The sequence below is a fragment of the Trachemys scripta genome, chromosome 16 (assembly GCF_013100865.1).
Source record: "Trachemys scripta elegans isolate TJP31775 chromosome 16, CAS_Tse_1.0, whole genome shotgun sequence".
Classification (NCBI taxonomy): domain Eukaryota; kingdom Metazoa; phylum Chordata; order Testudines; family Emydidae; genus Trachemys; species Trachemys scripta.
In genome coordinates, this window is record NC_048313.1 from 29,490,724 (window position 1) to 29,511,746 (window position 21,023).

Below are 21,023 nucleotides of genomic sequence, written 5' to 3' on the forward strand. Positions count from 1 at the left end.
CGATACTTGACAAAAACCATAACTTTCTTTTATTCTCACAGCGATTGGCAGGGTGCCCCCCAGGCACGCACTTGCTGCATTGGTGCCTGGAGCAGCCCCTGCTAAAACCACTTCCTAGGTGTTACACATATGAGACACAGCAGAGGTTTCGATATGATTGTGTCCTGAGGCCAAAGTGAGAACTGTGTCTGATGGAAACTATAGTCACTGGCAGGCAGGATCCAATGTTTGGGGACATTTCCTTTCATATTATTTGTAAACCCCCGTGCTTCCCCCCATAACAATGGGCTGCCAGGAATTTCCCCAGCTCCGCTATTTAAATACCCAACAAGGAGCGACTGATATTCAGAGCAGACTTCAGGAGGCCACGCTGCCTGTGCCGGTCCCCCATTTCCTGACTGCGACTCTCTCTGGGCTCTGTGTCTGCTGGGCTGCTCCGGTGAGTACGGCAGTGACTCGGGTTGCTTTTCTCAGACAGCGTCCGCCTGTCTCCCCGGTTGGAACGGCCAGGGCCAGCCTTAGGGGAAAAAGGTGTCCTGGGCAAACTTTTATTTTGGCGCCCTGTCTTGGAGTTTAAGTATGTAGTCGTGTTAGCGAAAGTTTCAGAAATAAAGCTGTCATCTCAAACGTTTTTATAATTTACTAAAAAAAAGTAAAAAAAAAAAAAACAAACAAAGACGAAATGACACAAAATTCAACTCAATTTTATTCAAATAATAACCAATGTGTGTGTTTTAGGGCACGAGGCAGTGCGGGGGTCGGGGGGGCACAGGGCAGAGCGGGGGTCTGTGGACAGAGAGGCGCTGGGCGGAGGGTGGTGGCGTGCAGGTCTCTGTGCAGTTGTGGTGGGTGGTCTTGGAGAGATCTCCGGGTGGGGGGATTGCTGGGCATAGGGGACTGTGGGGGGTGGTTTCTGGGCATGGGGGCAGTGTGGTGCAGCGTGCTGGCAGCACAGGGCCAGGCAGGCCAGTGTGTGTCTGGCGGCTGCTGGTTTCTAAACAGTGCCCTGGCGCTGGGCAGCAGCACGGGAGAGGCCAGCGCCCGTCACTGTGGATAGAATCAGAGCTGGCACCAGATCCCAGCTGGAGTCAACCGGCCACAGCTCCATTGGTTGCAGTCAAGAAGGCTAACAGCATTTTGGGCTGTATAAGTAGGAACATTGCCAGCAGATTGAGGAAAGTGCCTACTCCCCTCTATTCAACACTGGTGAGACCACATCTGGAGTATTGTGTCCAGTTTTGGGCCCCTCACTACAGAAAGGATGTGGACAAATTGGAGAAGGTCCAGCGGAGGACAACAAAAATGATCAGGGGACTGGGGCACTATTTCACTTGAAGGGTGGTGAAGCACTGGAAGGGGTTCCCTAGGGAGGTGGTGGAATCTCCTTCCTTAGAGGTTTTTAAGGCCTGGCTTAACAAGGCCCTGGCTGGGATGATTTAATTGGTGTTGGTCCTGCTTCGAGCAGGGGATTGGACTAGATGACCTCTTGAGGTCTCTTTCAACCCTAATCTTCTATGATTCTTCTATGATTCTATGTAGGCTACCCATGCACCTCTCTTTCCGGCTAACCAACGGGGCACATGAATATTGTCTAGCACACGGGCAGCTCGCAGTGACGCTGGAGCCAGGGCCATGATTTCCTTCCTCAGCTGCTGCTTCTGGCTCCAAATGCTGGCCACGAAAACAGGTAATGGAAATTTCCTTGGAATAACATTTTCCTTACAGAAACCCCATAGCGCCCCCTGCTGGGGTTGGAATGGCTGGAAGCTCCCCTTACAGCCAGCTTCCTTACCCCACTCCTCTCCGCGCCCCCTGCTGGGCCAGCCCAGGGCTGGAGTAGCTGGGAGCTCCCTCCACGGCCAGTGCCCTGACCTGCTCCCCATCGTGCCCCCTGCTGGGCCAGGCTGGAGTAGCTGGAAGGATCCCCACATCCAGCTCTCCCACCCAGTTCCCCACAGCGCCCCCTGCTGGGAAAGACTGGGATGGAGTATCCAGAAAGTTCCCCCACATCCAGCACTCCCAGCCTGCTTCCCATAGTGCCCTGTGCTGGGAGAGGCCAGGACTAGAGTAACTGGGAGCTCTGCACATCACCCCCTGCTGGGTGAGGCTGGCATTTCTCACACACAATCCACCCCTCACTAACCCCTGTGCTTTCTGCTCTGTGCAGTGCAGTTGGAATCAGACGTTGTAGCTCATTTCGGGGGGGACGTCACCCTGAGCTGCCTCTTCCCATCTCAGCCCGGGATGAACCTCCAGGACTTGACACTCACCTGGCAGAAGGAGCGGGCGGGGGCAGAGGCCCTGGTGGTTCATTGTCACTATTACGGGAGGGAGCAGTTGGAGAAACAGGATGAGGCTTGTAGGAACTGGACCCGGCTGGATCCAGAGGGGCTGGCCTGGGGCAATGCGTCCCTGACACTGAGGGGCGTCCGCACCCAGGACGAGGGCGTCTATCTCTGCCACGTCACCTCGGAGCCGGGCTGGACGGCTGAGCGCAGGGAGCTGAGAGTGGAAGGTGAGTGCTGGGAATGCTGCATCCCGAGAAGGGTCTGGCTAACATGGTGTGGCTGACTGCTTGACTTATCAATGTCCTGGTCTCTACCTGATAAGTCATTTGCCTCCCTAATCCTGTCTTCCAAAGAATGAGCTGCCTCTGCCCCTGTATTAATTACTCATGTCAGGCCAGGTCTTAGCCACACTAACACCGCTGTGTTACTGCGGCTGGTTCTTTAGCTCAGCCAGCTGCAGTGCAGGGGGTTAGATCTCCCGACTGTGGATTCAAGTGCCAGAGAGAGCCTGACGTGGTCGTCATTAAATACCTTCCCCGCTGGCAAGGGAGGGCTCATTGCCAACCTGTGATGTCCTGCAGCTGGGTCTATCAGGTTAATCCCATGTGCTTGGAGGGGGAATCCCAGAGCTGGGGCCCTCAGAGGCAGGCTGGAATCTCTCTGCCCTGAGGCTGCCTTGCGTGTCCCAGCTGCCAATTCCCAAAGGCACCTTCAGTGAGCCCTGCTCCAGAGCGGACTCAATCTGGATTCAGGACCCAGCCCAATTCTGAGACCCCTCCCTAAATGCCCCCCATGTTCCTTCCCCCCAGCCCTGTCCAGCAATTGAAGGTGAAAAAGTCCACAGACATGGGAAGTATTTTTCCTTTCAGCACCCTACAGTGAGCCTCATCTGACCCTTGACCTCTCGTTTCGGCTGGGCCACACCCTCTTCATCTTCAGCTCAGGGAGCGGGTACCCCCGGGCGAGCGTGGAGTGGAGGGACGGGATGGGAACCAACCTGACAGAGCTCAGCACTACCACAGAGTCCGTGGACACCTGGGGCCTTTACACCCTGTGCAGCGAGCTGGCCGTGCCCGTGGGGCAGAGCACCAACCTCACCGTGCTCCTGGTGACAGCGCCCGGGCGGGAGACCCACATGCTGCACATCACAGTGGCAGCAGGACCCGGTGAGTGGGGGAAGGAGGATGGGAATTGTCCAGCCAGTGCAGGGCTCTGCCCCACAACAGGACGTGGGGAGGGGATTAGTGGCTGAGCAGAGTTATTTAACCCATTGTCTCCCCCCAATGGCAGAGTGGGGTATTGCTGCTCGGCAGCCCCGAGTTTGGGTTTTGCCGCGTTGGCCCAGGCGGGAGGGCGACACGCTGAGCCTGGGGAGCTCGCTCCGGCTCTCAGGCCCTGTTCACAGGAAGCTCTGGGCTCTCTCTTGCAGGGCAGAGACGCAGCCACGTCTGGCTGCTGGTGGCCTCTCTGGGCGCCGTGATCCTGTCTGTGATAGTGGCTGTGTGGATCCTTCGCCCTCCTGTCCATGGGACTTGCAGACGCTGCTCAGAGAATCGCTTCGCCGGGATGAGGGATGTGGAGGATCCTTCACCCCAGAGCCAGCCGGGCCCCGGCGCCTGCCCAGCCCTGGGTACACCCACCCCCGGCCTCGGGGCTGATCTCCCGGCGGCTCCTTCAGGCCACCTTCACGCCAAGGCTCTGTAGCCGGGAGCCAGGGGTCTCTAGACCCAATGGCCGCGCTTTATAGCAAGGACAGCACAGTTCTATGGGCAGCACAGAGCCACTGCTCCAGGGCTTGCTCTTGTCCCTGACCCCTGCGATGGGAGAGCCCCTTGCGAGGCGGGGACTGACCCATGTCAATACAACGGGGCTCATACACTACAGCCCCCACTGGGAGGAACCTAACCCCGCTCACGCAGGGCAGCTCTTTGTCCCCCTCTAATCACTGCCCCACATCAGAGCATTTATTGAGATCCCTGTGGGGCTAGGGCCAGAGCCTCAAAGGTATTTATAGAGCCCCAGAGAGGTGGGGCTGGGAGGGACCTTGGAGGGCAGCTAGTCCAGCCCCCTGAGGCAGGTCCAAGTAACCCTAGAACAGCTCTGATAGGGGTTTGTCCAACCTGGGCTTAGACATCTCCCGTGGCAGGGATCCCACAACCTCCCTTGGACACCGAGTCCAGAGCTGAACTCCCCTGGGAGCTAGCAAGGTGTTCCTGATATCTACCCTCACTCTCCTTTGCTGCAGGTTAAGCCCATTGCTGCTTCTCCTCCCTCCTGCGGAGATGGGGAACAATTTATCACCGGGGGCAGGAGGGAGACCAAGGGGGAGCAGGGGATTGTGGGGGGTGGGAGGTGGACTGGGGAGTATACTACTAAGGGTGGGATGGAGAGCAATAGGATGGCAGCTCCCCTACCCCAGGCTTAACAGAAGGACATGACTCCCCCACCACCTCCGAGCTGTCCCCAGAAATCCTCTGTGTGTGTTCAGTTCCAGATGGCTGGAGCACCCCCAACCCTCATGGATGGGGCACCGGCAGCCTCCCCTGGTGGCCCAAAGGGCAGATTTGACTATTTATTTATGATGTTTTGAAATCTCGTGATTTCGAAGCCCGTCTTGTGATTTCCAGGACCTGCCTTGTGGGTTTCAGAGGCGTGGGATCGGCTGGGGTGGGTGGCAGGAGCTCACAGGATTTGGGGACAGTCAAGAAGTTATTGCGCATAATGTGCAGCTATTGGTGTCACTCACTTATTTCTGCTGGTAGACAGAGCGATTTTCTTCAAAAGAAACAAGACTTTCAAAAATTTTTATTTTATACTAAATCTATTGGGTATTCTTTAAAAGAAACAAAGAGAAACGTATTTGAAACCTGTGAGGTTATTGACATAAACTGTAACCGTATAGATCATTGTTGCAACCACTGTTCTATATTTGCAGCAAATATTGTACAAAGGCTGTTGTGTGAGGTGTCTATGAAGAGGTTATTATTTGCTGGGTATGATTATGCTAGCTGAATGTGTGTCATTTGTGTAGCTGAAGTTATGAATATTGGCTATGTACGTGTATATCAGTGTGTTTTGATTCTAAGTAGCCTCAGTGAAGCATTTGGGCAGCTTCTTGAGAAGAAACTATTCTCAATAAGTGCCCAATCAAGAAACACTTAACTGACAATGGACTTTGGGAGACGCCAATCCACATCTGAGCTTTCTTGGGAACGTTCAAACGAACATGTAAACAATGGCATCGGCCTGCAAATAGAGCCATGCATGGACATGTGACTCCAAGCTCCATCTTGCTGCTGTAATTTTCCATAGTAAGAACAAAGGGGTGTCCTTCCACCTGGAAGAGACTATAAAAGGCAGCTGCCTCATCTCTATTTTGTCTTCAATCCTGCTTCATACCTCTAGAGGAACTTTGCTACAAGCTGAAGCTTTGAACAAAGGACTGAGGACCCATCCCAGGGGAACCTTTTTCTTTTACTGGGGTATTGGTTTTCATAACCATTTGTCCCCATAAGTAGTGGCACTGGTGGTAATACTGGGAAACTGGAGTGTCTAGGAGATTGCTTGTGAGACTTGCGGTTAGCCAGTGGGGTGAGATCGAAGTCCTCTTAGTCTGGTTGGTTTGGTTTGCCTTAGAGGTGGAAAAACCCCCAGCCTTGGGCTATAACTGCCCTGTTTGAGCAATTTGTTCTGAGTTGGTACTCTCAGTTGGGTTCCGCCAGAACCGCATTGTCACACTCCCATCACTGAATGCAATTAGAAATACACAGATACCAATGTGATTGTTTAGTGTTTTTATTACTGCTTTAAAAAACAATCAGTTTTGTATTAGGTATCTAAGGGAAGCTTTCATTGGTTATCAAAAAGAACAGGAGTACTTGTGGCACCTTAGAGACTAACACATTTATTAGAGCATAAGCTTTCGTGGGCTACAATGCTATATCATATGCATCCGAAGAAGTGGGTTGTAGCCCACGAAAGCTTATGCTCTAATAAATGTGTTAGTCTCTAAGGTGCCACAAGTACTCCTGTTCTTTTTGCGGATACAGACTAACACGGCTGCTACCCTGATATCTTTCATTGGTTATGTGATGTATAGACCAATGTGTTACTATCAATACTTAGCTTCAATAAATTGGTTAGGCTACTTGGGGGCTAGTTTTTCAGTGACTATTAATATAGTACAAATCTGGCAACACGCCCCTGGCTGGGCAGATGTGGGGCTGGGGAAGGGCAGATGTGGGGTTGGGGGTGCAGAATTAACTGGAATTTGGGGGAGCTGGGGGAAGCGCTGGACCCCAAGTGCCCCCTGGCAGCCAGCAGGGCACCCACAGGACCAGAGTGGGGGAGGGATAGCTCATTGGTTTGAGTATTGGCCTGCTAAACCCAGGGTTGTGAGTTCAGTCCTTGAGGGGACCATTTAGGGATTTGGGGCACAAATCTGTCTGGGGATTGGTCCTGCTTTGAGCAGGGGGTGGACTAGATACCTCCTGAGGTCCCTTCCAATCCTGTGACATTCTATGAGTCATCTCGCTCTGGGAGAGAGATGTGGCTGCAGCAGGCTGGGATGGGCTATAAATAGACTTCACCCACTTTCAGTTTTCTTTCTGTAAGTGGCTCCATGCTGGGGACACGTGCGATAGCAGCCAGGCTGAGAAGGTACAGTCAGCGATTCCTGCCTTCCTTCCTTCTGCTTCTGCTCTGCCCCAGGCTGTAACCGCTCCCCTGCTCCCTACCCCGGGGCCAAGTCCAGAGCCGGTACGGGTCGGGCTCTCAGGGCCAGGGTCACAGCTCCCAGGTCGGAGAGGGGCCCGGTGCTGGGCACTAGGGGCTGAGCTGTGGCTCTAAAGCAGCGCTGGGGGGTCCGTGGGGGGGGGGTTCAAGCTCCTCTGAGAAGCAGGCGGGGGAGGTTTGGATTTTCATCAGTGAATGTCGGATTTCACCATCCCCGTGTGTGAACGGGGGACAAAATATTTCCAATTCCAGTGATAACAATCACCCTTTCCAGAGGGGCCAAGTAAGGAAAACGCTGTTGGAGTCCCCCTGTCCGGTGTATCAAACACATCGCGGGTGTTAGCCGAGCTAGAGCAAGGGGGCCTTGGTTTCGATCGCTTTAACTCTGAATCTCAGCGTCTGCTGTCACGACATGATTCTTGTCGGGCCCCTCAATTTCCCACCGCTGTGAACATCTACGTCAGTGGTGTACTGGTGACCCCTTTCACATAGCAAGTCTCTGAGTGCGACCCCCCCCTTATAAATTAAAAACATCTTTTTATATATTTAACACCATTATAAATGCTGGATGCAAAGCAGGGTTTGGGGTGGAGGCTGACAGCTCGCGACCCCCCATGTAATAACCTCATGACCCCCTGAGAGGTCCCAACTGTTGTACTTAAAGTACTGCACAGGATCTTTTTAGGGGGAATAAGACAAAACGCCACATTTATTAGTAATACATGTATTCATTAACACTGTATTATATGCATATAATATATTACACTTACACACACACACAAACACACTCCGTCTTGTTGTTACCAATTAGTTGCTCCCCTTAACTTCACTGGCCAGGTGAGTTAGATGGAGGAGGGGGTGGAGCCGGGCTTCTGCCGATCCAGATCAATGCTCCCATGTTGACAAGACGAGACCCGGGGTCCTCTGCAAGACACCTCACTTTTATAGCAGCTTTCCTCTTATGCAAATCTATACCAGATTCAAACTCTGTGTCTGTGTCCATTGGTCCTTTGTGCTGCTTTCTTTTGAGTGTTGTCCCAATGCTGCAAAGAGGGTGTTTCCAAAAGAAGGTGCTTGTATCTAACCCCCGAGGCCGTCGGTATGTCTGCTTGTTTTTAATGAGCCCACTTGACACGTTTTATTGTCCTTGGGTCTGGCTCCCAGCCCCTTTCCAACAGTTGAGGCTGTCTGGAGGTGCTGCCTTCCATGTCTTGCTCATCCACACCTCATTCATTCAACAGGGCAATTGATTAAGAGTGGGGGGGGGAGAGCTCTTGTTCTACTGCTAGCAAAAAGAAATTTTTCTTCTATCTTATTCTATCCTTAGGGGCTATAATATTATACCAAGGGCAATGCAAAGTTTCTAAATGAGGCTTTGATACAAAGTTCCATGAAAACAGAGGTCACACGTGGGTAGACCCACCACAAGGTTATATGAAGAGACACAATGTAAAGTCATATGAAAATTATCAGAGATTTATCTACACAACCCCCAGTTTGAGAACCCTGATCTACATGGATACAAATCTAAAAAAACTGCTTAAAAATACACCGCTATTACTCGTCGAAATTATAAAAACTGAATTCTGCCAAGCCTAGTGAAAAGTAAAACACAAGCAAGCCACAAGTGTGTGTGTGTGTGTGTGTGTGTGATATGCTACATCCACACTGGGGTGCATTTCTCTAGACAAACAATTTCTTTTTATCCTAGCATCCTTCCTCTTCCCCGTCAGAACATGCTCCTCTAGCCAGGAAAGGTCACTTCCCTTGTTGAATGAATGAACCAGTGATAAACTTCTTACCCTCTGTCACACAGCTCACCCCCACATGGCCAACCATGGTGCAACAGGGGAGTCCTGCCTCAGTTTCCCCTGCTGTTCCCAGGGCTGACTGAGTTGCCCATCCATTCTACCGTGGGTCAGACCGATGGTCCACTCTGCCCAGAAGAGGAGTGTTGTCTCATTCAAGTCTCTTCTGGGCATAATTTACTTATACAATTCCAGGCTTTGGTTGATCTCTTGAAATAAGGCAATTCACAACCCCCAAAGTAAGACAGATGAAAAGGCAGTAGTTCTCCATCCCCGCTCCAGGGACGGTCACACAGGCATTCTACAAGGATCTTCCCGCAGTGTTGCACTCCCGAGGCACCTGCGAGCCCTAACCCTGTGGAGTGTGGTGTATTGAAAACTGTGTTAAAACTGGATCTGTCACTTTAAATTCTAGGGGTGTTCCTGGCCTTACTGGCAGGCTGGGGGCTCTGTAGGGAAGAGTCTGATCAGAGGCTGCAGAGAGCCAGCCTAGAACAAGGTGGGTGAGTTTAGCCCCTGGGCTGTGGGGTGCAGCCTGTTTTGTCTGTTGAGAAACAGCCAAATGAAAGAGTCCCATTCAATTACATCACATAAGGGCAGACAGCTAAAAAGGGACAATTTTAAAGTGCTTATATACACATGCTAGACGTCTAAATAATAAGTTGGGTGAATTTGAGTGCCTCATATTAAGTGAGGATATTGATGTAATAGGCATTGCAGAAACTTAGTGGAATGAGAATAATCAGTGGGACAGTAATACCAGGGTACAAAATATATTGGAAGGACAGAACAGGTGGTGCTGGTGGGGGAGTGGCACTAGATGTGAAAGAAAGCATAGAGGGAAATAAAGTAAAAATCTTAAATGAATCAAACTGCACCATAAAATCTCTATGGATAGAAATTCCACGCTTGAATGATACGACTATAGCAGTAGGGATATACTACTGACCACCTGACCAGGAGGGAGACAGTGACTGTGAAATGCTCGGAGATTAGAGAGGGTATAAAAATAAAAAAATCTGTTATAATGGGGGATTTCAACTATCCCCATATTGAGTGGGTACATGTCACCTCAGAACGGGGTGAAGAGATGAAGTTTCTTGACACCTTAAATGAAGCTTCTTGGAGCAGCTGGTCCTAGAATCCACCAGAGGAGAGGCAATTCTTGATTTAGTCCTAAGTGGAGCACAGGATCTGGTCCAAGAGGTGAATAGAGCTGAACAGCTTGTTAATAATGACAATAACATAATAAAATTTAACATTCGGGTGGGTGGGAGGGGAGGACACAAACCACAACAGCCCACCATGGTAGCATTTAATTTCAGAAAGTGGAACTACACAGAAATGAGCAAGTTAGTTAGAAATTAAAAGGCAAACTGCAAGGAAACTTTTTAAAGACATCATAATAGAGGCTCAATTTAAATGTGTACCCCAAATAAAAAACACAGTAAGAGGACCAAACAAATGCCACCATGGCTAGACAACAAAGTAAAAGAGGGAGTTAGAGGCAAAAAGGCATCCTTTAAAAAGTGGAAGTTAAATCCTATTGAGGAAAATAGAAAGGAGCATAAACTCTGGCAAGTGAAGTGTAAAAATATCATTAGGAAGGTCAGAAAAGAATTTGAAGAACCGCTAGCCAAAGTCTTAAAAAGTAATAGTTTTTTTTGTTTGTTTGGTTTTTTTTAGTACACCGGAAGCAGGAAGCTGCTAAACAACCAGTGGAGTCACTGGATGATTGAGATGATAAGGGAGCACTCAAAGACGATAAGGCCATTGCGGAGAAACTCAGTGAATTCTTTGCATTGGTCTTCATGGCTGAGGGGATATGAGGGAAATTCCCAAACCTGAGCCATTCTTTTTAGGTGACAAATCTGAGGATGTCCCAGATTGAGGTGTCATTAGAAGAGGTTTTGGAACAAATTGATAAATTAAACAGTAATAAGTCACCAGGATCAGATGGTATTCACCCAAGAGTTCTGAAGGAACATAAATGTGAAATTGCAAAACTACTAACTGCAGTCTGTAACCTATCATTTAAATCAGCTTCTGTACAAGATGACTGGATAATGTGACACAATTTTTTTTAAAAGGCTCCAGAGGCGATCAGACACATAGATGAACACGATTTATTGGGGAAGAGTCAAAATCATTTTTCTAAAGGGAAATCATGCCTCACCAATCTACTAGAATTCTTTGATGGGGTCAACAAGCATGTGGACAAGGGTGATCCAGTGGATATAGTGTACTTAGATTTTCAGAAAGCCTTTGACAAGTTCCCTCACCAAAGGCTCTTACACAAAGTAAGCTGTCATGGGATATGAGGGAAGGTCCTCTCATGGATTGGTAACTGGTTAAAAGATAGGAAACAAAAGGTAGGAATAAATGGTCAGTTTTCAGAATGGAGAGAGGTAAATAGCGGGGTCCCTCAGGGATCTGTACTGGGACTTGTGCTGTTCAATATATTCAGAAATGATCTAGAAAAAGGGGTAAACAGTGAGGTGGCAACATTTGCAGATGATACAAAATTACTCAAGATAGTTAAGTCCTAAGCAGAACTACCAAGAGCTACAAAAGGGATCTCACAAAACTAGGTGACAGGGCAACAAAATGGCAGATGAAATTCAAAATGGCAGATTAAATTAAATGTTGATTAATGCAAAGTAATGCACATTGGAAAACATAATCCCAACTATACATATAAAATGATGGGGTCTAAATTAGCTGTTACTGCTCAAGAAAGAGATTTTGGCATCATTGTGGATAGTTCTCTGAAAACGTCCACTCAATGTGCAACAGCAGCCAAAAAAGCGAACAGAACGGTGGGAATCATTAAGAAAGGGATAGATAATAAGGCAGAAAATAGCACATTGCCGCTATATAAATCCATGGTACACCCACATCTTCAATACTGTGTAAAGATGTGGTTGCCCATCTCAAAAAAGATATATTGGAATTGGAAAAGGTACAGAGAAGGGCAACAAAAATGATTAGGGGTATGGAACAACTTCTATATGACGAGATTAAAAAGACTGGGACATTTCAGCTTGGAAAAGACAACCAAGGAGGGATATGATAGAGGTCTATAAGATCATGACTGGTGTGGAGAAAGTAAATAGGGAAGTGTTATTTACTCCTTCTCATAACACAAAAACTAGGGGGCACTAAATAAAATTAGTCAGCAGGTTTATAATAAATATAGGGAAGTATTTCTTCACACAACGCACAGTCAACCTGTGGAACCCGTTGCCAGGGGATGTGGCGAAGGCCAAGACTATAACATGATTCCAAAAAGAACTAGATAAGTTCATGGAGGATAGGTCAATCAATGGCTATTAGCCAGGATGGGCAGGGATGGTGTCCCTAGCCTCTGTTTGCCAGAAACTGGGAATGGATGACAGGGGATGGATCCCTCAGTAATTGGTCTGTTCTGTTCCTTCCCTCTGGGGCACCTGGCACTGGCCACTGTCGGAAGACAGGATACTGGGCTAGATGGACCTTTGGTCTGACCCAGTCTGGCTGTTCTTATGCTCTCTCCCTGGATTTGGTTCTTGCATGTGAAAGTTCTGGAGTCTAAGAATTAAACAGTGGGATGCTGCAATTTCCCAGTGAGATCTGACCGGTCTGTGTGTATGCCAGGAATGTAACTCTGAGATCCTGGGGTTTGGCCTGCCCCTGGGCTGAGCCGATTCTTCCCCTTTACCTAGGGGCCCCTGCCTGAGTCTTTCCCCAGCGGGGTTCCCTGCCTCTGGCCAGCCCCATCCCATCAACTTCGTTCTCTGCCTCTGCTCTTCTCCAAGCAGCTCCCAATTCCTGCCCTGTCTCCAGCCTCGTGTGACACCCCCAGGAATGCCCCGTTCCTGCTTCCCATTCCTTGTCCTTCCCAGCTGCTGCCTGGCTCTTGGCAGAGCCCAGGTGCCCTCTCTCAGGCCCCACTGGAGGCAGCTAATGAGTCACAGGGGATCTGGACCCATTCCCTCTTAGTGAGGTCCCCTGTGACATCCTCCCTCGTGGGAGGAGCTCCCTGTAAAAATCCACAAGCCTACCTGTACAGGGGTCCACTCACCACAGCTGCGCTTCCTTGTGGCTGGGTCTGGCTTTTGGCCGGCCTCCCCTTTCCCTCGGTTGCTTGCGCAGGGGCCCCCTCTCTCTCCGTGACTCAGGGTGCTCCCTCTTCATGACTCAGGCCACTTTGCCGGTGGCCAGACGGGAAACCCAGGCCCTCCCTCTACACTGCTGGAAGCCCAGGGACCCTGTACCCAGCAGCCAAGGTCGGCACAGTCACACCCCTTGCTGCTGTTTCCCTGGGCTACTTCCTACCTACCTAGCAGGCTCTCTTGGGCTTTCTTCCCCATAACGTCTCTGGGCTGACGCTTCTTTCAGGGCTAGGATCCCAGGGCTCATTCTCCCTGGGTTCCCTCTACACGACCTCTCTGCTCCCAGAGTGTGGCTGCCCTGCAGCCCTCCTGTTTTTTGATGCAGCAGCCTCATCCCACGAGGCTATGACCGCCCCTTTCTACATTCAGTTTTAGCCAGGAGCTTGGGGTTTTTTATATCCTTTCACTCAGCCTAGTAATTTCCCTGACATTCTTGCCAGTCCCTTTAAGAAAAACCTTCGGATTTCCGGTGTGACACTCTGTACCTCAAAGTAGTATCCTGGCTGGTGGGTTTGGAGAGCTCAGTGGTCACACAGTCCAGGTTGCACCCCAGGATCCCCATCACACTTGGCCGACTCAATTTTTCACAAAGCGACTTTCTTTCCATCGACTATGGCCCCCCAATGCCATAGAATGTGATCAACTGTTTCTTTGGTTCTGGGCACGTTACTCAGCCTGTTTTTTTGTCGTTTTCATCAGTTTAGCTTCTCATTTAAGGCACAATGGCCTGTTGATGCCCTAAAAATGGCGACTTCACTTTTTCTGTCAAGACAGCGGAGTGTAGCATTATCTGCCATTTTTCTGTGCACCCATCGTAGACCCTGTGGCTCCACCCTGGCATGTAAGGGGTTAATAGAGGCCTCGGGAATCTATCTCCGCACATGCAGATTTGTGGCAAAACTTCAGTGCTTTGGTCTGATCCCAGCTGGGGTCAATTGGCCCTCGCTCCATTGGGGTCAATGGGAAGCTTCCAATCTGAAAGTCAGGAAACAGCCTCCACAGCTTTTAATCTGGCCAGACAACAAGGGGACCCTGAAGGGACACGAATCCTACTGCAGGGCTCACCCCAGGCACGGCTGAGCACCCCGACCACCGGTGAAATCGGGGGGAGATGCGGGAGCCCATCTCCCACCTGGAGACGTTAGGAGCCCTCAGAACGGTTAGGCCAGCTGGTGTCGGTGCACTGGCTGGTCTCATTCATGCCCAGGTCTAGCCCACGAATCTGGTGTTTGTCTTGCAGATGAATGTTGGTTCGCTCCTCTTCCCAGTCCATGCTGCTTCCCCTCTTGATTCTCCACTTTGCCGTGGCAGGTGAGTGACGTCAGGGCCCCAGTAATGGGGGGAGAGTGGCGTGTTTATACAGAGAGAGATTGTGGAGCTTGGGGAATGGGACAGTCTCTCGCTGTGTCTGTGCAGTGCCTGGCAAGATGGGGCCCTGATCTCACTTGGACTCCAGATGCTCCTGTAACATAAATAATAAATTACATCCATAATGCTACATTAGAGAATGTTGTTAAGTTTGCAAAGTCGCACTCAAGGGGTATGAAATGCCAGAGTTAAGGTCACCCCGTGCAGCCATATCTCTGCCCCTTTGTGCATCTGAATCATGACACAGCCTTTAATGGCAGGATAAAGCACTGCCACCGGCCCCCTGCCTCATTCCACACACACGGTGACATGCTCAATTAATGGGCAGCTATTCAATACTTGGTTTAATCTTCCCTGGGCCAGGTGTGGCCCCAGGCCCGTTCCACTGCCGGCGATGCAAACCCTGCTCTGGAGACAGGATTGTTTACTTCCTCGTGGGCTTTTCTGTGGCGTTTCCTCACTGTAGCATCTCATTCCTTCGTTCACTGCATCTTCCCAACACCCCAGCAAGGTGCGGGGGTGGTGTCGTTATCTGCATTTTACAGCTCAGGCCCTGGGAGATCCAGGTGCACCGCTTTGGGGGCCCTCGTGTGAGACGCGGGGAGCTGAGCTTGCAGAGTACTTTGCATTGCCGTTTTGGCCTGAGTGGCAAAAGGCAGAACTGCAGCACTTCTCAAGCAGAATGTATGTTTTGGGGGGGGGAATTCTGTACGTGTGCAGTGGTGTAGAATTCCCCCAGGAGTAACCATAGCAGGGTTTGATTGCTCCTTCCACTGAGCCTGAAGTAGGAGCTTGGGGCAGCCACTGGCTTTAACCAGTGATTATCTTTGGATCAAATATTCCGCTGAGAGCAGCTGTCAGCACGTTCCACATAACAATATGTTCAAAGCACAGGTCCTGTTGACTTCAATTGCAGCTGTGAGCTCTCAGCCCTTCTACAGATCAGGCCCCAGGCTCTCAAGTCAGGCATACAGAAAATCAGGAATGTGCAGTTATTGTCCAGCTGTGAAAATTTTGGTATAAGTGACATGCCCAGCATCACAGAGGAACTCGGTGGCAGAGGCAGGGATAGACTGCAGCTCTCTAGGGCAGCAACCAAACCATGAGACCCTCTTCCTGCAGTCTCCTACCCTGTTCATTAAACACCTCCCAACTTCTTCAAAAAAACGAGGCAGGGGTGCTAGAGGTGAGTCTCCTTCATTACACACCTGATTGATCCCCAGAGCAGGTCTCTCCCATGTTGAATGAGGGGCAGCCAGCACCACAGACCTTCCATTGCTTTGTGTTCCAGCCCCGTACTCGGAGGCCTGACTGGAGGTTAGTGTGAACAGCTGGGTGACCCTGACCTGCTCCGCCAGGGGCGGGTACCCTGAGGCCTCCATGCTGTGGCTGGGCGGAGCTTGGAACAACATGCTGGTGGAGAGCGACACCAGCCTGCGGAGAGACCCCAGGGGTCTCTGTGATGTGAGCAGCCGAATCCTCCTGCCCAGGGCAGGGGGGCAACAACTACACCTGGGGCTCTGGGGAAAAAACAGCATGTGATTAAAGATTATCTAATAAAAGGACAGAGTTAAGGTTACACGGGCAACCTTAATGCAGGCATTTCCTAACTTCTGAGTGCTGAACTTTGCATCCGTAACCTCTTTGAATGTAGCTGTTTTGTGTGTAATAATAGTCACTGGTGAAAAAAGCACAAGGAGGTTTGGAAGGGGTCTAGCAGTTCAGCTTCACGGCATCTCACCAGCCACTCACAGATTGGGGTCAGGAAGGAAATTCCTCCTCTGAGCAAGTAATAACTGCCCACTGCAGGGTCATATGCCTCCTCTGAAGCATGGGTTTGGGATGTCGATCTATATGGCCCTTGGGTCGGCACCAATCCAGGCTTCTCATCATGCAGCGCCCCCTGCTGCAAGAGGCCAGGATTGGAGTAACTTGTATTTGTCACACACACACACACAAGGAACCCACTGACTCCTGTGCTTTTTGCTCTGCACAGAAACCTCAGCACCAGATGTTGTAGCTCAGTTCGGGGGGGATGTCACCCTGAGCTGCCTCTTCCCATCCCCGTCCGGGATGAACCTCCAGCGCCTGACCCTCACCTGGCAGAAGGAACGGGCGGGGGCAGAGGACCTGGTAGTTCATAGTTACTATTACGGGAAGGAGCAGCTGGAGAGACAGGACGAGGCTTATAGGAACCGGACTCGGCTGGATCCAGAGGGGCTGGCCCAGGGGAACGCATCCGTGACACTGAGGGGCGTCCGCATCCAGGACGAGGGCGTCTATCTCTGCCACATCACCTCGGAGCAGGGCAAGATTTCAGAAAGGAGACAGGTTAAAGTGATGGGTAAGCAGGCCCCTCCTGGGGAGTGTGAGGCGCCATCCTGGCCCTGTTAAAATCAGTGGCCAAACTGCCTGTGACTCCCCTGGGGCTGTTCCATCCTTCCATTGCTTTGTGTTCCAGCCCCGTACTCGGAGGCCCGACTGGAGGTTAGCGTGAGCAGCCAGTTGACCCTGACCTGCTGTGCAGAGGGCGGGTACCCCGAGGCCTCTGTGCTGTGGCTGGATGGAGCCGGGAACAACGTGACGGCGGAGAGCGACACCAGGCTGCAGAGAGACCCCAGGGGACTCTGTGATGTGAGCAGCCGAATCCTCCTGCCCAGGGGAGAAAGCGGCAACTACACCTGCCTCCTGGAGAGCCCCGGACAGCCCCACATCGTCCGACACCTGAGCGTCTCCTGCAGCCCAGGTAACCGGGCTGGAGAGGGCCCTGGTGCACGCGCCGACGGGATCGCTCAGACCTGCTGACTGCCCGGCGTGTGCCTGTCGTGTGTGGCTTTTTGGCCCCTCCTCCAGGGGATCCTCCCTCCCCTGCGCTCTATGGCGAAATCCCCATCTGATTGGCCGCCTTCCTCACTCCTCCCCCTTTTTGGGGGGGAAGGGCAGCCAATTGGAGCTGCCTGATCCCTCCACATATTCTTAGGCCAGAAGGGATCCTGTGAGCACCTAGTGCGACCCCTGCAGTCCCCCGGCCATGGGACTGCCCTGAATTCATTCCTGTTTGAACCAGGGCAGCAGGCAGAGGTGGGGTGGGGTGGCAGTGGGTGGGCCCAAAGCAGAGGTGGGGGGAGCACAAGCCACAGATCTCCCAGCTCACCCCCATGTTCTCTTTTTACAGATAACTGTACTAACAACCTGTGCCTGCTTATCGCCCTGCCCATGACAGTGCTGCTGGGTGTTCTGGGAATTGCCTGGTGCTTCCTAAGGCGTCGGTTCTCGCGGTGTTCGGCTGCAAACATAGTGTGACCCACGTAATGTGAGCTGCTTCTCTGTGTCTCTGTCTCCTCTCTGTCCAGGTGTACGTCCTTTGAGGCAGGGCCTGTCTCTCATAACAGGACGCTCGTGTGAGGCTGTAGAGAAACAACAGTCCTTAATAGAGACTGAGGCTCTGGTTCAGTGTGTGTTAGGTGTCATCTAGTGATAGTCCCTATAATAACCTACTACAGCTGCGGAGTGACTGCCTTATTTTCTTACATGGAGTGAAGTGCTAATTGGACTGACTGCTTTAGCTCCACACACAGGAAAACAGCCTTCTACCGTTGCCAGCTAGTGGAGTGACTCCTTTAGCTCCACCTAGAATATAAGTGTGCTAGCTAGACGTCAGTGAGCCCCTCTGAAATCCCGGGTGCCTCTGTCTCTTTGAAAGATGCATTTTCTTTCTGCTCAGATAAATCCAGAGCTGCTAAAATCCATCTACGGGGAGCGCTCAGGTTTTGCTCCGTGTGTTGGGCGGCTGTATGACTTGATGAGCCTGCACATGTCCCAGCAGCCTTTGGCAAGTGTCCTGTTCATGTCGGACGTCTTCCAGGATAATCATGGCTTCCTAACTCCCAGCAAGGCGGGTACGCTGCCTCCCATGTAACAAAGGTCACGCACACGCGCACACACACACGCAAATGCGCAAAATGTTTCAGCCAAAACTTTTTTTCCAGTGAAACCCGCGGCTTCAGCAGCTGTCCGAGGTTTTGTGAACTCCGGCCGGTTTTGCTGACTTGTTTGTTTCAGGAAGAAACATAAAAAAATGGAAACGTCCCCTGTCTTTTTGGTTCACAACAACTTTCCCTTTCAAACCTTCCTTGTAGAAAACCCAGGTCCAAAACCAGCCCCAAGGAAACACTTTGAGTTTGTCTGAAGGTTTTAGACGCCAACACTATTTTTTTTTTTTTACTTGTTGCAGAAAATTTCAAAACCGTTCGGTTCCCCCCCCAACTTGTCGAAATCCCCAAAAAACCCGTTATTTGTCCAGCTCTGCCTCTGTATGGGCCGCTTAACCCTTAGCGCACCGGGGAATATTGTACCAAGCCCTGGTGAGCTGCACTGAAGCCCGGAAGCCAGCTGGCCCTGTGCTGCGCTCTCGATCTCTCTTAGCGATGGAGCAGGGCTGTCTGTGAGGAAGGAGATTGCGTGGGTCCCGTTTGCAGTTGCTTTGCAGCCATTTTATGCCAGCTGAGCTGCTGCCCGTGTCCGCTCCCCTGGGGACTACCCTGATCTGCACCAGCCGTGCACCCTCCACCGGTGTAGGGAGCAAGGGGATATGAGGGGCTTTGCATGGCAGGGCAGAGGCGGGAAGGGGCGTGACCAGGATGATTCTGCTCCCCTGCAAAGCCTCATAGGACCGGCTGAAGTAGGGAAGGGCAACTTAGAGCAGACTTCGCGGTTGCTGTAGTCTGCAACAGGGTTACCTCTGCTCTGGGGCCCTGCAGTGGGGTGAAGCTGGTGTCCCTAGAGGAGTCAGAGTGGATGTGATGGTGGTGACGCTGGAGGTAGGATTAGAAATTCAACCCTCTCTGCTAAATGGGACTGAGCCCCCCATCTTGGCGCAAAGAGACACTTTGCCCCCCGGCTATTCCCTTCACATCACTTTAATACCTAGATCTTTTGTGGTTTCTCTTGAACAGGGTCGTTTCTGTGCCCCGGAGCTGTTTTGATCCCTGCGGGTGCCCCCAGCGACGTGGCAGCTAATGGAAACTAAAGTGCAGGGACGTTACAATAAACGGACGTGTTTTCAGTGTAAAGCGACGTCTCTTCTTCACTGTGCGCTGACACAAATCCACAACCCCAGGCAGGCTCGACGTTGGGCCGCTGTAAATCTGCACGGCCCACCCGGCTGCAGCGAGTGACGGCAGCTGGGGATCTGCCCCCATTGGCTCCAGGGGAACGATGGCCGATCGAGGCCCACTGGGATCTGGCTCTGTTGAGTATATAAATCACACACGCAGGAGGAGGTGGGACTAGTACTTGGTCCTTCAGCTTCATATGCTAAGGATTCTTGCCGGCAAGTTAAAGGAGTATGGGCTGGATGAATGGACTGTAAGGTGGATAGAAAGCTGGCTAGATCGTCGGGCTCAATGGGTAGTGATCAACGGCTCCATGTCTAGCTGGCAGCCGGTTTCAAGCGGAGTGCCCCAAGGGTCGGTCCTGGGGCCGGTTTTGTTCAATATCTTCATTAATGATCTGGAGGATGGTGTGGACTGCACTCTCAGCAGGTTTGCAGATGACACTAAACTAGGAGGAGTGGTAGATATGCTGGAGGGTAGGGATAGGATACAGAGGGACCTAGATAAATTAGAGGATTGGGCCAAAAGAAACCTGATGAGCTTCAGCAAGGACAAGTGCAGAGTCCTGCACTGAGGACGGAAGAATCCCATGCACTGCTACAGACTAGGGACCGAATGGCTAGGGAGCAGTTTTGTAGAAAAGGACCTAGGGGTCACAGTGGACGAGAAGCTGGATATGAGTCGACAGTGTGCCCTTGTTGCCAAGAAGGCTAATGGCATTTTGGGCTGTATAAGTAGGGGCATTGCCAGCAGAGCGAGGGACATGATCGTTCTCCTCTATTTGACATTGATGAGGCCTCATCTGGAGTACTGTGGCCAGTTTTGGGCTCCACACTACAAGAAGAATGTGGAAAAATTGGAAAGAGTCCAGCGGAGGGCAACAAAAGTGATTAGGGGGCTGGAGCACATGACTTATGAGGAGAAGCTGAGGGAACTGGGAATTGTTTAGTCTGCAGAAGAGAAGAATGAGGGGGGATTTAATAGCTGCTTTCAACTACCTGAAAGGGGGTTCCAAAGAAGATGGATCTAGACTGTTCTCAGTGGTACCAGATGACAGAACAAGGAGTAATGGTCTCAAGTTGCAGTGGGGAAGGTTTAGGTTGTATATTAGGAAAATCTTTTTCACTAGGAGGGTGGTGAAGCACTGGGATGGGTTACCTAGGGAGGTGGTGGAATCTCCTTCCTTAGAGGTTTTTAAGGTCAGGGTTGACAAAGCCCTGGCTGGGATGATTTAGTTGGTGTTGGTCCTGCTTTGAGCAGGGGGTTGGACTAGATGACCTCCTGAGGTCCCTTCCAACCCTGGTATTCTATGATTCGACCTCGGGATCTGACAGGGAACTCCCTCAGCTGGTACTAGTAGTAGTACACTTATAGTCTCTGAGGAGCAGCCAGTGGAGGTCAGTATGGTCACTACACACAGAGCAGCTCTGACCAGAGAGCACTGGGTAGGGTTACCATACGTCCGGATTTTCCCGGACATGTCCGGCTTTTGGGGGCTCAAATCCCCGTCCGGGGGGAAATCCCCAAAAGCCGGGCATGTCCGGGAAAATCGGGAGG

General features: G+C 51.2%; 2 protein-coding genes across 8 annotated transcripts; both read left to right on the forward strand.

The window, feature by feature from the left end:
- Positions 1-4,321, forward strand: LOC117888857 (CD276 antigen-like). Its single transcript, XM_034792634.1, has 5 exons — positions 1-439; positions 1,540-1,687; positions 2,168-2,515; positions 3,158-3,454; positions 3,718-4,321. The coding sequence occupies exons 2-5, from the start codon at positions 1,633-1,635 to the stop codon at positions 3,990-3,992; spliced, it is 975 nt and encodes a 324-aa protein (XP_034648525.1). The 5' UTR covers positions 1-439; positions 1,540-1,632; the 3' UTR covers positions 3,993-4,321.
- A 2,495-nt stretch (positions 4,322-6,816) lies between these two features.
- On the forward strand, positions 6,817-19,435 carry LOC117889129 (CD276 antigen-like). Of its 7 annotated transcripts, XM_034792985.1 has the most exons (7): positions 6,834-6,947; positions 9,246-9,329; positions 12,307-12,466; positions 14,225-14,295; positions 16,349-16,696; positions 16,814-17,098; positions 17,528-18,214. In XM_034792985.1, exons 4-7 carry the CDS (start codon positions 14,229-14,231, stop codon positions 17,653-17,655), a joined length of 828 nt encoding a protein of 275 aa, XP_034648876.1. In that variant the 5' UTR covers positions 6,834-6,947; positions 9,246-9,329; positions 12,307-12,466; positions 14,225-14,228; the 3' UTR covers positions 17,656-18,214. The 7 variants fall into 7 exon arrangements, 6 of the variants coding, with proteins under 6 accessions (XP_034648874.1, XP_034648875.1, XP_034648878.1 ...); XR_004648407.1 differs by lacking the exons at positions 9,246-9,329; positions 12,307-12,466 and adding an exon at positions 19,308-19,424 and having other exon boundaries at positions 6,817-6,947; positions 18,077-18,251; XM_034792983.1 differs by lacking the exons at positions 9,246-9,329; positions 12,307-12,466 and adding an exon at positions 19,308-19,435 and having other exon boundaries at positions 6,817-6,947; positions 17,528-17,665.
- The last annotated feature ends 1,588 nt before the right edge of the window (positions 19,436-21,023 follow it).